At 40.9% G+C, this 15,455-nt stretch overlaps 1 protein-coding gene across 1 annotated transcript; it reads right to left on the bottom strand.

The window, feature by feature from the left end:
- Positions 9,191-12,534, bottom strand: LOC109849041 (phosphoinositide phospholipase C 2-like). The gene is made up of 8 exons (XM_020418808.1): positions 12,231-12,534; positions 11,588-11,784; positions 10,983-11,118; positions 10,544-10,893; positions 10,332-10,449; positions 9,863-10,015; positions 9,697-9,783; positions 9,191-9,617 (listed from the first exon to the last, which is right to left on the bottom strand). Exons 1-8 carry the CDS (start codon positions 12,513-12,515, stop codon positions 9,327-9,329), a joined length of 1,617 nt encoding a protein of 538 aa, XP_020274397.1. The 5' UTR covers positions 12,516-12,534; the 3' UTR covers positions 9,191-9,326.

Genomic DNA, 15,455 nt, shown 5'->3' with positions numbered 1-15,455 from the left:
TCTGCATGGTTGGGTTTTGAATACGGATGGTTTTTTTTTTTTTGGTTCTTTTGTCTTATGGTAGACTTGATTCTGACTGTGGGGTCCGCTTAAGAAAAATACCTTAAGGGGCTGTTTGGTTGGTTTCTTTTGCCCCTGATTCCCTGCCAAAACTGACAGCAGCTTTCTTGTTCTTGCAAAAACGCCTTTTTTAGAGGCGTTTTGACAAGAAAGCTGCCAAAATTGAAAGCAAACTGTCAGTTTTGACAGGGAATCAGGGACAAAAGAAACCAACCAAACAGCCCCTAAGAATCCAAAATATGGGAGTGAGTGAGTTGTCCCACCCTATTGCATAATGAGCTGACCCCTATTGCATAATGAACTGACCAACTCATTATGCAATAGGGAGGGGACACCTCACATGTCCCTTCCAATGGTCTCATATTTTGGGTCCCTGTAGCAGCGCTCCCTACTTAATAGAGTTCACATTTGTAGGTGGCGGGTGAAATGTTGGGTGTCCACACGTTTATGACTGTAATGTTATTTTTTCTCTATCTTAGTTGGCTTCGTCAACTTGGAATAACAGAAGTAATTTATCTTAATAGAAAAAGGGGAAAAAAAGGATAGAAATGTAAAAACAATTTTGGCTAAATCGCACTTAAATGCCCTATAGTTTCACCAATCCTATACTGAAGTGACCTTTACTTTAAAACCGAGTAAATAAATGCCCCGTAGTTATAGATAAATGCTCTAAAGTTTTAAAATGTTACACTTTGGTGTCCTCTTATTTACTTAATGTTACAGATTGATGCTCTCTTGTTAACCTAATATTGTTTATAAATACATTCAGTTTGTAAATAACCTCATTTTAATATCCTAAAGTTTCTAAATATAGCACTTTAGTATCCTGTGTTATATGATATTCTTGGATACATAGAGAAATGCTAACACCATCTAGGATTTTTTAACTTTGGGGCATTGATCTACAATATTTAAATACTTTTGGATATTTATTTTCTCGGTTTTAAAATAGGAGTTACTTAAATATAATGTTGGTGAAACTATAGAGCATTTAAATGCAATTTAGCCAACAATTTTTGGTGGTTGCATTATAAGTCAACTTAATTTCATAAACTCAATTTGATCAACCTTTTATAGTGCAACTGCAAACCCAACAGTACTAGATACTGTTGGTCATTTTTTTTAAAAGAAAAATTAAGGAAAAATGAGAGGATAAAAAATGTTTACATATTATTTTAGTGCAAATGGTAATTAATAAATCTGAATTTCTTGTGAGTTAACTTCTAAAAACTAGTCAATTTCAAGATAACAAATTGGGATGAGAATCTTCTCTTTTGGAGGCAAATCGCATGTCAATCTTCTCATGGTCCTAGCTTGTCGAAAATAATTTGATTCTTATTCTTTTCTTTTCTAAAGATTTTTTTTCTACGCAAGCTATACTCACATGTTTTTGAAAAAAAGTATTTTCAATCTTTTTTAAATCAAAATTGTATATGTTCTTAGAACAATGCTGCCAACTAGACTAAAACTTACTACAGAGAAAAAGCTTAGATTGGAGCATTAATTATCACATATTGTCTTAAATAAGGTCTTAAATCTTCTACTAACACTAGTCTTATTTTACCTGACTGAAGGTAGATCTCATGTCAATACTGTGGAGAAGAATTGGAAAAAGCAGATTTTTGGTCATAAGTCGACTCATGCACAGGCATAAGTCGACTTATGGTAAGTCGACTTATGTTGGTGCATGAGTCGACTTACGTTCTGCTCTGGATTGTTGGTTTTTTGCTCTGCCAAGTCGACTTATCAGGTCTGATAAGTCGACTTATGATCTCTTCTCCAGTTGCTGTTTTTCGCTCTGCCAAGTCGACTTATGCAGACTGATAAGTCGACTTATGACGGGTTTTTTGGAAAGTTCAGGTTCCTATTTGCAGTCTGTTTGGGTTTCTGTTTTGGTATAAATACCAATACGATTTGAGGGTTTTGTGAGGAGAGTTTTGGGGTTTTGGAGCACAGAAAAAGAGAGATCTTTCTGAGCTATTTGTTAGGGTTATTGGTTGAGAGATTGAGAGATTTGTTGGTGAGATTAGTTGGTTCGTTTGAGCGATTTGTAATCTCAATTTGTACTCTCCTTCTCTATTAGTGAAAACCCACCCCCTTCTTGCCCCGTGGACGTAGGCAATTTGCCGAACCACGTAAAACCTTGGTGTTTGTGTTTTGTTTGGTCTTTCTCTCGGCGTTCGTTGGTTTGGTTTCTCAAAGCATCAGTCACAACAAGTGGTATCAGAGCACGGGCAACGCTTGGGCTATTTGGAGGAGTAGATCGCTTTGGAAGTTCATCTAGGGCTTCGTTTGGTGATAAAGGTGGGATCTTTTTTTGTAAAAATCTCGTCTTTTTCAGTTTGGATCTATTTCTCGTTTGTTTCCGCATTGGTTTGGTGGTGCCTTGAGGATTATGGCCGAGAAAGAAGGAGTTGTGGGCAGTACTTCCGGCGTGAAGACCGTCCAAAGCTTGAATATCCACTCAATGAAGATTGATGTGGAAAAGTTCAATGGCACAAACAATTTTGGACTTTGGCGATGCGAAGTCATGGATGCGCTCAACGCGCAAAATTTGGAAGATACGTTGGAGTTGGACGGGAAACCGGACAACATTGATGAGAAGGTTTGGAAAAAGATGAATCGAACGGCGTGTGGTGTGATTAGGTCTTGTCTCACTCAAGATCTAAAGTATGATGTGATCAATGAGACTTCTGCAAAGAAGATTTGGGAGATCCTTGAGAGCAAGTATTTGACCAAGAGTGTGGAGAATCGCTTGCATTTGAAGAGGAGGCTTTACCGCTTCCAGTTGAAGAAAGGAACCTCCATTGGTGATCACATGAACCACTACACGAAGCTTCTTGCGGATTTGGCGAATGTGGATGTTAAGATTGAAGATGAGGACAAGGCGTTGTTGCTATTGAGTTCCTTGCCTGACGAGGAATATGAGACCTTCGTTCTTACTCTTATTAATGGGAAGGCATCTCTTTCGTATAGTGAGGTCACCGCTGCACTTGTGAATTATCAGCTTCGAAAGAAGGATAAGGAGACTTCGTTTGAGCCGGTAGCGGGGGCGTTGGTCGCAAGAGCAAAGGGTCCAAACCGTAGTGGGAGGTCGCAGTCTAGAGGGGCACATCTTGGAGTTCGTAAGAATCAATGTGCCTTTTGCAAAGAAGATGGACATTGGAAAGCCGATTGCCCAAAGTTAGTTGATCGAGCCGGGAAGAATAAGGGAAAAGCTATTCAAGCTTCAGAGGCGAATGTTGTCAAGGCTAGTGGCAACGATTCAGATTCGGATTCTTCGGGCTACTCGTTATCTGCACTGCCGTCAGTTTGTGTTGCCTACTCTACAGAGTGGATATTGGATTCGGGTGCTACATACCACATTTGCCCTAGGAGGGATTGGTTCTCCAGCTTTCAGGAGTTGGAAAGAGGGGATTTCGTGCTCATGGGGAATGATCACAAATGCTCTATTGGTGGTATTGGTACTGTTCGGATCAGGATGAGTGACGGGGTGATTCGGGAGTTGGTTGGAGTGAGGTTCGTTCCTCAGTTGAAGAAGAACATCATTTCACTTGGAGCTTTGGAGGCAGCTGGCTATAGGGTGACCTTGGCGGATGCACGCTTGAAGGTTACATTTGGGTCCATGATTGTGATGAAGGGCGTCAGAAGAAGAAATTTGTATTATTTGCACGGAAGCACGGTGATTGATAGGGAAATGACGACTTCATCAGATTCGGCTAGACTGTGGCATTGTTTGGTGCTGGGGTATATGATTGGTAATACCGTGCATTGGTTGTTGAGGAGTGCTATGACCTGCAGATTGAAGTCCTGTGAGCACATTAGGATGAGCGAGACCGTGGTGGAGTTTGGCACTTCTATCCATCGAGCGAGGGGTCTTTTTGGAGGTGTTCAGTCAGGCATTTGGGGGCCTTCCAAGGAGGCATCATTGGGAGGTAATCGTATCTTGGTTTCCACAGTTGGTGATTGTTCTAGGCATTATTGGGTCGCGACCAGTTCCCGTTGGTGTAAAGTCCTAGAAGTCAACAACAATTGGAAGAAGTGTATTGGCAGAAAGGTAACTCATTGTTTCAGCTTTGGTAGGGGTCCTTTCTTGCGTTGGTGCCGAGCTCACGGCAATAGGAGACACTTCATTGGTGTGGAGACTTTGGGGCGACGAGATGAGATGACAGTTTCGATGGGTCGTTCCTTTCTGGAGGAGGATCGGCGTTTGATGTCGAGCATTGGCATTGGTGTGCGGGCTTCGACATATTTGGGTCATCTTATGCATAGGTCGCCGACTGCTGCTTTAGGAGTTATTAGATCTGGTGGAGCTGCTTCAGATTTTGGGTCGCGTCGGATATTTGGATACCCAGCATTTGGTCACATCGTGGATGTGAGATTGGATCCGATTGCGCGTTTGGGGTTCGGAGGCTCAGTTGATTATCGTTTGGGAGCTTCTGATTTTGTTCTGAGCAGGTATGTCACTTTTGACTCTCGGCAGGTGGAGAGTGTTGATCAGGTCATTTGGATATCGCAGCAGGTGGAGAGTGATGCTACTCCACGTTGGGTGGAGATTACTCCACATACTCCAGATCATACTGCGTCATTTGGGATTCCAGCTAAGGTGACACAGGTTGGAGATCATTTGGTTTTGGATGCAGATGATGGATTGGTTTTGGATTCAGTTGCAGCTGGTAGATATAGTTTGGATATGGCCATTGGTTTACCTCAGGTGGAGGTGTTTGATTTGTCTCAATTTGGGGTCATTGGGAATACTATCAGTTGCAGATCGTTTGGTGATATTGGAGAAGAGTTGCAGACTTTTCTATTTGATTGAGGGCCTTTGGAGGCCGTTTGGGTGAACTACGTGAAGGCTTGATTCCTTGGGCAAAGGATACGTAGGCAGTCATTTTGATGCAGCCGATTTGGTGAGCGACATCGACATTTGGGGTGAGTGTTCACACTCTCATTTGGGTCTCAGCATGTGAGGCATTTGTTTGGTTGGTGTCGGCTCAGTTTTGGGAAAACTTCGCCGAGGTGGAGAATTGTGGAGAAGAATTGGAAAAAGCAGATTTTTGGTCATAAGTCGACTCATGCACAGGCATAAGTCGACTTATGGTAAGTCGACTTATGTTGGTGCATGAGTCGACTTACGTTCTGCTCTGGATTGTTGGTTTTTTGCTCTGCCAAGTCGACTTATCAGGTCTGATAAGTCGACTTATGATCTCTTCTCCAGTTGCTGTTTTTCGCTCTGCCAAGTCGACTTATGCAGACTGATAAGTCGACTTATGACGGGTTTTTTGGAAAGTTCAGGTTCCTATTTGCAGTCTGTTTGGGTTTCTGTTTTGGTATAAATACCAATACGATTTGAGGGTTTTGTGAGGAGAGTTTTGGGGTTTTGGAGCACAGAAAAAGAGAGATCTTTCTGAGCTATTTGTTAGGGTTATTGGTTGAGAGATTGAGAGATTTGTTGGTGAGATTAGTTGGTTCGTTTGAGCGATTTGTAATCTCAATTTGTACTCTCCTTCTCTATTAGTGAAAACCCACCCCCTTCTTGCCCCGTGGACGTAGGCAATTTGCCGAACCACGTAAAACCTTGGTGTTTGTGTTTTGTTTGGTCTTTCTCTCGGCGTTCGTTGGTTTGGTTTCTCAAAGCATCAGTCACAACAAGTGGTATCAGAGCACGGGCAACGCTTGGGCTATTTGGAGGAGTAGATCGCTTTGGAAGTTCATCTAGGGCTTCGTTTGGTGATAAAGGTGGGATCTTTTTTTGTAAAAATCTCGTCTTTTTCAGTTTGGATCTATTTCTCGTTTGTTTCCGCATTGGTTTGGTGGTGCCTTGAGGATTATGGCCGAGAAAGAAGGAGTTGTGGGCAGTACTTCCGGCGTGAAGACCGTCCAAAGCTTGAATATCCACTCAATGAAGATTGATGTGGAAAAGTTCAATGGCATAAATAATTTTGGACTTTGGCGATGCGAAGTCATGGATGCGCTCAACGCGCAAAATTTGGAAGATACGTTTGAGTTGGACGGGAAACCGGACAACATTGATGAGAAGGTTTGGAAAAAGATGAATCGAACGGCGTGTGGTGTGATTAGGTCTTGTCTCACTCAAGATCTAAAGTATGATGTGATCAATGAGACTTCTGCAAAGAAGATTTGGGAGATCCTTGAGAGCAAGTATTTGACCAAGAGTGTGGAGAATCGCTTGCATTTGAAGAGGAGGCTTTACCGCTTCCAGTTGAAGAAAGGAACCTCCATTGGTGATCACATGAACCACTACACGAAGCTTCTTGCGGATTTGGCGAATGTGGATGTTAAGATTGAAGATGAGGACAAGGCGTTGTTGCTATTGAGTTCCTTGCCTGACGAGGAATATGAGACCTTCGTTCTTACTCTTATTAATGGGAAGGCATCTCTTTCGTATAGTGAGGTCACCGCTGCACTTGTGAATTATCAGCTTCGAAAGAAGGATAAGGAGACTTCGTTTGAGCCGGTAGCGGGGGCGTTGGTCGCAAGAGCAAAGGGTCCAAACCGTAGTGGGAGGTCGCAGTCTAGAGGGGCACATCTTGGAGTTCGTAAGAATCAATGTGCCTTTTGCAAAGAAGATGGACATTGGAAAGCCGATTGCCCAAAGTTAGTTGATCGAGCCGGGAAGAATAAGGGAAAAGCTATTCAAGCTTCAGAGGCGAATGTTGTCAAGGCTAGTGGCAACGATTCAGATTCGGATTCTTCGGGCTACTCGTTATCTGCACTGCCGTCAGTTTGTGTTGCCTACTCTACAGAGTGGATATTGGATTCGGGTGCTACATACCACATTTGCCCTAGGAGGGATTGGTTCTCCAGCTTTCAGGAGTTGGAAAGAGGGGATTTCGTGCTCATGGGGAATGATCACAAATGCTCTATTGGTGGTATTGGTACTGTTCGGATCAGGATGAGTGACGGGGTGATTCGGGAGTTGGTTGGAGTGAGGTTCGTTCCTCAGTTGAAGAAGAACATCATTTCACTTGGAGCTTTGGAGGCAGCTGGCTATAGGGTGACCTTGGCGGATGCACGCTTGAAGGTTACATTTGGGTCCATGATTGTGATGAAGGGCGTCAGAAGAAGAAATTTGTATTATTTGCACGGAAGCACGGTGATTGATAGGGAAATGACGACTTCATCAGATTCGGCTAGACTGTGGCATTGTTTGGTGCTGGGGTATATGATTGGTAATACCGTGCATTGGTTGTTGAGGAGTGCTATGACCTGCAGATTGAAGTCCTGTGAGCACATTAGGATGAGCGAGACCGTGGTGGAGTTTGGCACTTCTATCCATCGAGCGAGGGGTCTTTTTGGAGGTGTTCAGTCAGGCATTTGGGGGCCTTCCAAGGAGGCATCATTGGGAGGTAATCGTATCTTGGTTTCCACAGTTGGTGATTGTTCTAGGCATTATTGGGTCGCGACCAGTTCCCGTTGGTGTAAAGTCCTAGAAGTCAACAACAATTGGAAGAAGTGTATTGGCAGAAAGGTAACTCATTGTTTCAGCTTTGGTAGGGGTCCTTTCTTGCGTTGGTGCCGAGCTCACGGCAATAGGAGACACTTCATTGGTGTGGAGACTTTGGGGCGACGAGATGAGATGACAGTTTCGATGGGTCGTTCCTTTCTGGAGGAGGATCGGCGTTTGATGTCGAGCATTGGCATTGGTGTGCGGGCTTCGACATATTTGGGTCATCTTATGCATAGGTCGCCGACTGCTGCTTTAGGAGTTATTAGATCTGGTGGAGCTGCTTCAGATTTTGGGTCGCGTCGGATATTTGGATACCCAGCATTTGGTCACATCGTGGATGTGAGATTGGATCCGATTGCGCGTTTGGGGTTCGGAGGCTCAGTTGATTATCGTTTGGGAGCTTCTGATTTTGTTCTGAGCAGGTATGTCACTTTTGACTCTCGGCAGGTGGAGAGTGTTGATCAGGTCATTTGGATATCGCAGCAGGTGGAGAGTGATGCTACTCCACGTTGGGTGGAGATTACTCCACATACTCCAGATCATACTGCGTCATTTGGGATTCCAGCTAAGGTGACACAGGTTGGAGATCATTTGGTTTTGGATGCAGATGATGGATTGGTTTTGGATTCAGTTGCAGCTGGTAGATATAGTTTGGATATGGCCATTGGTTTACCTCAGGTGGAGGTGTTTGATTTGTCTCAATTTGGGGTCATTGGGAATACTATCAGTTGCAGATCGTTTGGTGATATTGGAGAAGAGTTGCAGACTTTTCTATTTGATTGAGGGCCTTTGGAGGCCGTTTGGGTGAACTACGTGAAGGCTTGATTCCTTGGGCAAAGGATACGTAGGCAGTCATTTTGATGCAGCCGATTTGGTGAGCGACATCGACATTTGGGGTGAGTGTTCACACTCTCATTTGGGTCTCAGCATGTGAGGCATTTGTTTGGTTGGTGTCGGCTCAGTTTTGGGAAAACTTCGCCGAGGTGGAGAATTGTGGAGAAGAATTGGAAAAAGCAGATTTTTGGTCATAAGTCGACTCATGCACAGGCATAAGTCGACTTATGGTAAGTCGACTTATGTTGGTGCATGAGTCGACTTACGTTCTGCTCTGGATTGTTGGTTTTTTGCTCTGCCAAGTCGACTTATCAGGTCTGATAAGTCGACTTATGATCTCTTCTCCAGTTGCTGTTTTTCGCTCTGCCAAGTCGACTTATGCAGACTGATAAGTCGACTTATGACGGGTTTTTTGGAAAGTTCAGGTTCCTATTTGCAGTCTGTTTGGGTTTCTGTTTTGGTATAAATACCAATACGATTTGAGGGTTTTGTGAGGAGAGTTTTGGGGTTTTGGAGCACAGAAAAAGAGAGATCTTTCTGAGCTATTTGTTAGGGTTATTGGTTGAGAGATTGAGAGATTTGTTGGTGAGATTAGTTGGTTCGTTTGAGCGATTTGTAATCTCAATTTGTACTCTCCTTCTCTATTAGTGAAAACCCACCCCCTTCTTGCCCCGTGGACGTAGGCAATTTGCCGAACCACGTAAAACCTTGGTGTTTGTGTTTTGTTTGGTCTTTCTCTCGGCGTTCGTTGGTTTGGTTTCTCAAAGCATCAGTCACAACAAATACAATAACCACAAATTAGGGGTCATTTATTAGACAGTAAATTTTCCCATTAGACATGGACTATTCAGTTGAGAGAGTAAATCACTTTTTCGCCCTTAATTTAGAGTATGATTTATCCGCACATGATTCTTGCGTGACATCTCAACCTAAACCAAGTTAGAAGTAAGTAACAATTTTCTCAAACAAATTCAAAATGCATGATAAGTTTTACAGGTTTAAACTCATTCCCCTTGCGATCAAACAAAGGCACTGCGCGAATTCCTGGTCTCAGCTCAAAAATCGGCAAGCAAGTTTGCCCTCCGAACCCATCTTTTTCAGCCACGTTACACTTGTGTACTCTGATTTGAAGCAATGCAAGTTCAGGAACCCTGAGTTCAAATTCGAACTCCTCGTTCCAAATTGGTGTCCAATCTTGTATTCTCTTCGTTTTGTTAGCAATTGTATCTGATGGAACTCCGACGATCCCTACCTGAAAAATTAATTCAGCAGTTCATGCGAAGTTTTCATCAATAAGTTAACATAGAGATTAATCTGATGTATTTTGTTACCTTTGTAGATAAGATTGGTGGGAGTGATGTACCCATATTAGTCTGATTGAGCTTTGTATGCCAACCATATCCCAGGTAAATCTTGACCTGTTGAAAGTGCAAAAGTAAAGGTTAACATTGAGATTTTACTTTAAACAATTGAGTATCCCTAAGCAATTTGTTTAACCTTCAGGATCTTCTTTACTGGTAAATTTTCCATAGGATTGAAGATCTCATCATTAGGATCGAACTTCGTCAAAAAATCAGGTTTCTTTATGTAACCACACCCTCCATTGGCTCTAAAGAATCCATGCATTAGCCACAACGACCTTCCATAGCCCTATGAGAGAAAAATGCAAACAAATCATATTGTGTCAAAATAATTTTTTAAAGGTGTTTATGATTTAATTATATATAAGCTTCTGTGTAAATTGCAATAAATTAAAATTACAAGACACAAACATCATCCAAAACATGATGTGAGATGCTTAAACATTTCTAAAGAAGACTCTCAAATGTGCAACCTGAACTCTAATTCCAAGCCAGGTGGGAACATCTTTCATAATTTTGTTACTTAAGAACAAAAATCGAAGCATATGACTCTCAGCAATTTTACCGAAGAAATTTATAGAAGTTAAAGAAAAGATGCAAATTACCTGCATATTCAAGGCAACCATCTGTGCGCCATAGATCCAACCAAGGATTGGATTGTAATTGGAAGAGTTAACACGTGTCATTTTTGGATAAATCCTCAAAATATTCTTCTGAGTAAACCTACGAACATTACAAATTAAATCTTGGAATTTAATTTTAATACAAAAGAAGGCACACAAAGTACACAACATCAAATCAAGGACATGTTTTTTACCTGATAACTTCTTCTCCACATGTAACTATAGCCTTTTCGAACAACAGCTCATTTAAGCTTAGACGTGTAGGCCTACGCTCATCAAACTCTAAGGAATCCTTCATGTTTTCTTTTCGTTTTTTAGAGCAAATTGAAATCATACGTTTGTATTCATGAGTAACCTGTCTCTGAGACATTTGTTCACTAGCATCATTAGCATCATTATGTTCAGCATTGAAATATGGTTTTGGTGGTTTTGGTGGTTTTGTTGAAATCATTATCCGAAATTTCAGTTCCTCAGGTGAAGGAAACTCCTGTAAGGATTCTGAAGTCGGATAAAACAGTGAGTCTCCGAAAATTTCCTTGAGAATCTGGAAGATAAATTATGCATCACAATACGAAATAAAATGAACTGATAAATAGAAGTGAGAGGAGATTATTGTTGGAAGTGATTTGTCACCTCTGCAGCTTTAGCTTGAAGATCTGAAGTGAGATGGTCTTCCAGTGTAATTATAACTGGGTACGGAGATGCCACAAAAGCATGCTTTTTTATGGAATTCAAGCATTTGACGAACTCCACCGGAGTCGTTAATGTCCTGTGATCAAGAGAAAACTTGTATCAATTTCAATTAACAGTGCCTTGCACCTTTAAATTATCTAAAAATTACATGATGAATAAATTGTTGGTTTGTTAGATTAAGCTTTAATACAATGTGGTAGTCAACATGGTGTCAGAGCAGAACATACTAATCAGACCCATTGCAACTGAGCACAAACCTACATAAATTAGTGAATTTCAATTATTTTCTTTCTGTCAGTTTTAAGCCAATGAAGTCATAGTCAACATTTATGCACGATAATTCAAACCTTCTGCATTTTCTTTAACTTGCAATTTATCCGTGACGTATGAACATCAAGTAGATTGACAAGGAGTATCTATAATTTCAAATCATAACTTAAGTTATTACCATCGTAGCTAGCGCTAGAATTTTTATTTCACAACATCACGCATAAGTATGTCATAAATGATTAATCGCGAATTCTTCAATGAATAAAATAGCATACCTTCCATGACGAACTTCAATATCAGTTTTCGTAGAATTAGGCCACAAATCCAGTTCGATAACTCTTACTCCTCTATTCAATGCTTTGATTATAGGAATATCGCTAGATTCGCTACTGAGTTGGTTACCCCTCAAGTATGAATTATGGCCTGTATATATGAAGTATTGTGACAATGGAGCATTCATGTCATGATGAACCTGAAATTAACAAGCAAATGTTACTTCTTGTACTTCAAATAATTCCTACATTAATAGGGGGGGTGTTTTGCTCATTGCGATGGAAGGGACTGTAACTGCATTTGTATGTAACTGAAACACTTTTGAGTCAATTACAGACATTTATTTCACTATAACTAATAAATACAGTTGCGACCGTAATTGAAAAAAGTTTTAGCTGTAAGTAGGGTTTAGCGTGCAACTTCAACAGCAGCCAATCTTCATAAGACATCCGAGAAATCAATATGATACCTCAAACAAATATCTACGTCAGTAGCTATAAATTATAAAATTTTAAAAATGAACCAAACAATTGCAACATTTAGCAGAAGTATGCAATTAATGACAATAACAATTGCAGTTGCAATGTACCAAACTATCCTTTTGAGTGCTTAACTTAGTTAACTACCATTAGATTGTTTGCTTACTCCAAGGGATGGATTGAGAGGGGAGTTATCATCACTCGCGAGGTACCGAAAGAACGCATCAAGACTTAGGTGTTTACACTCTAGCCCTTGAGAATCTATGATTTGCATAGCCGTCTTTTTCGTAGCATCAACTTCACCTTGGACCTCGACCAGGAGCCGCTGCAGGTGGTCCGGGCCCATGACCCCGTCCCCGGAGTACCTTAAGAACACGTCCTTGAACGTGTCCGCAGGATCACTGGACGCATGCTCGAACTCATTTCGCAAGCAAAACCAAGCTCTGTACATATTTTTACCAAGGACTTAATGCAGAGTGAATGGACTATGGCGTGTGTGGTAACGAGGAGGAGAGTTTAAATAGAGAAAAAAAGGAAGAGGAAAGGGATCGAGTTGGTTGGAAAGTGACCTTGGTTTTCTGGCTTTGCTTTCGAGCATAAATGCTTCAACTATTAAATTGCATATATTTACGAGGAGATGATGATTTGAGGAGAATACTTTTTGAGAGAAGTCTACTTATTAGTCTTGGGTTTAGTGGAGTTTGTGTAAAATGTGCTGGTTAGGACATGAAAGTGATGTCTTTTATAATATGTTGATCTTGTTCCCTTAAAAAAGCACCAAATTGGACATAGTTTATGTGATGAATTTTTTTTTTTTTAATATAAATCAGGATTCGAGTGGGAGAAATCACTTACTCGATTATAATAGTTCGATGATACGTAGATGGTTATGATTTATTGTAGCATAACTAACATCATATCATTCATATGAAGCGCATTCGTTTCTCACTCAAGAAAGTCCTAACCGTGAACTAATTGATTAATGATCATAAATTAAGGAGAGGCCCCCCCCCCCCACACACAACAACGACAGCACACACAAAGTATAAGTTAGGGGGTTTTAGTCTATTTTATTAAGAGAATCCAATAGAGCAACTTAGAGAAAAAAAGTACACATATCCGTACGAAGAGCTTACAAATTAAAGTAAACTAAGGACCGCAAATTTATATCAAAGTAAAAGAAATAGTGTAACATATATCTCACAAATAAAATGTAGAAACCATGCTGGACATCGGATAAACAAAAGGTAAAGAGGATAATTCCGCAATTAAGATCACCTTAATACAGTCCATAATACAAAATATTGTTCGTTTTTCTGTCAAATCCATCTTGTTTGAGTATTTAGAGCATATACTGTTGGGAATCTAACGCCTAAATCCCTAATGCAACAGAAACGTAGAATAGAAAAAGTACACCAAGATTTACGAGGTTCGGCAACTGCCTACGTCCTCGGGAGCCACACGGTCAATTTCTTATTAATCAAACAAGAAATTACAAATCAAGAGCAAATCCTAAAACTGAGATTTCTCAGATGAACACTGTAGCTGCAGTGTTAATAATTAAAGGGAATAAACCCCTTTCAAATCTCACTTGAGAATAAAGAATATCCCACTATAAAACCCCTCTTTAATTCTCTCTCTCTCTCTCTCTTCTTAAATCTCCCCTCAACCACTGTTGAAAGCTGGGGATTAATCAAAAAATCACTGCTGCGATTTTAGGGCAGTCCGCCGCCGCCAGAGAGGAAATCAGAAGAAGGGGGAAAAGCACAGCACCGAAACCCTAGGGCGATGGGGGGAGGGCTTTTATAGGGGAAACATTGACAGGCTGGCGACAGCCTGTCGCCAGCGGCCCGCTTGGACGCGAGGGTGGGAGCGCCAAAACGCGGACGTCGGAGTGCGGACGCGAGGGTCGGAGCTTGGACGCGAGGGTCGAGCTGCCAAAACGCCGAGGTCGCGATCGCCAAATTCGAGCTCAACTGCTCGAGCTTCACCTGAAGTTCGTCGTCGACTTCGCCTGAGTCGACGTCCACGCTCGCCTGCATCATCCATCGAGCTCGTCGGAGCTCCTCGCCGGCGGAGGTGAGTTTGGTCTACACCCAAACTAACATATACGTTATAAGATCTATATGATTTTTTGTTATCTATGATATACTTATATACGCATTGTCTTTATATGAAATTTCTTTGCAAATTTTGTGAAACCCTATCGGCACAATCATTTCTGGTCTGACTTGGCACAATCCATAGGATGTAGTTTTGCGCAATTCATTATGATCTTATTAATGAAACGTGTGAATTTATTGTGTCGTGCATCTCTTATTTAAAAAAATTGGACGACTGACCAATTCACAAGTCGAGAATAAAGCTAAGATTAAATCAATTAGGAGCATCTCTTTGGACTCAGTGTGCTTTAACATGTGAAAGAATCACTTAAAGTAACTAAATAATTTCTCAGAAAGAAACTTTATTATTTCTTATACTTTCAAGTCTCATAACTTTGTAGAAAGCTCGATGCTTTTCCCACTTATATGAAATAAAATGTACGAGATTATTACCTTGTGACAAAAAGAATGTTAAGGGGACGGTGGAATAAGATATTATCAGTTTTTTATTGGGTCAATCAAATTGAGAATCTACTTATTATATTGAAACCAAGTGAGATCCATTTTGAGAAAGAAAAATACCTTAGGGACACAAAAACATAGGACCTTACATGGGATTGGTGAGGTGTCGGCTCCCTGTCCCATGATGCACTGTTCATGAATAATGCATCATGGGACATGGAGCCGACACCTCACCAATCCCATGTACGGTCCCATATTTTTGGGTCCCGGTAGCACCACCATTTGAGAAATGGTTCTATAGTTTCAACATTTACAAGTTTTTTATGACCATGTGGCCCTTGACACATGTCTCACATGACTAGACCTCAGTTTGCAAGAATATTTCCGCGTCAGGCATAGTAGATAGACATGAAGGAAAAGAGGAAGCATGTTTTGGGGAATAAAAGATTTGTCCTTTTCAAGTGTGATTATGATTTCATATTAGAATGATTTAGGAAAAGGTAATATATCGAATAGAAAATTGGAAGCAAATATTTAACGAGTTAGATTGCAAGACAATTTGGTTCTCATACTATGTCAAAGACTAATTAAAATTCTAGAGACGTCTGTTTCTTCTTAACAAGTGATATCAGAGCTCTATATACGGACCAATTGCAGAATGATTAAGATTTGACTAGTATCTAATGTCGGTTTATGATTGCCGAACAAAAAATTAGATTAATTAATTTTTTATTACTCATTTTATTTATAGAATTGGCAAGGTCGAAAAAGATTCTCCCGGTGATTGATCAGCTGGTAGGAACCTTCATCCTCACTAAGTATTAAGT

This window comes from Asparagus officinalis, chromosome 7 (assembly GCF_001876935.1).
Source record: "Asparagus officinalis chromosome 7, Aspof.V1, whole genome shotgun sequence".
NCBI classification, from domain to species: Eukaryota; Viridiplantae; Streptophyta; class Magnoliopsida; order Asparagales; family Asparagaceae; genus Asparagus; species Asparagus officinalis.
Note: the sequence above shows the minus strand (reverse complement) of the source record. Positions and strands in the feature narration are given on the sequence as shown.

Coding starts and splice junctions, on each gene's coding strand:
- LOC109849041 (XM_020418808.1), bottom strand. CDS start 12,515: ATGTACAGAGCTTGGTTTTGCTTGCGAAATGAGTTCGAGCATGCGTCC. Junction 10,016..10,331: donor TGGTTGCCTTGAATATGCAG/GTAATTTGCATC, acceptor TTTCTCTCATAG/GGCTATGGAAGGTCGTTGTG. Junction 9,784..9,862: donor CAGTAAAGAAGATCCTGAAG/GTTAAACAAATT, acceptor CACTTTCAACAG/GTCAAGATTTACCTGGGATA.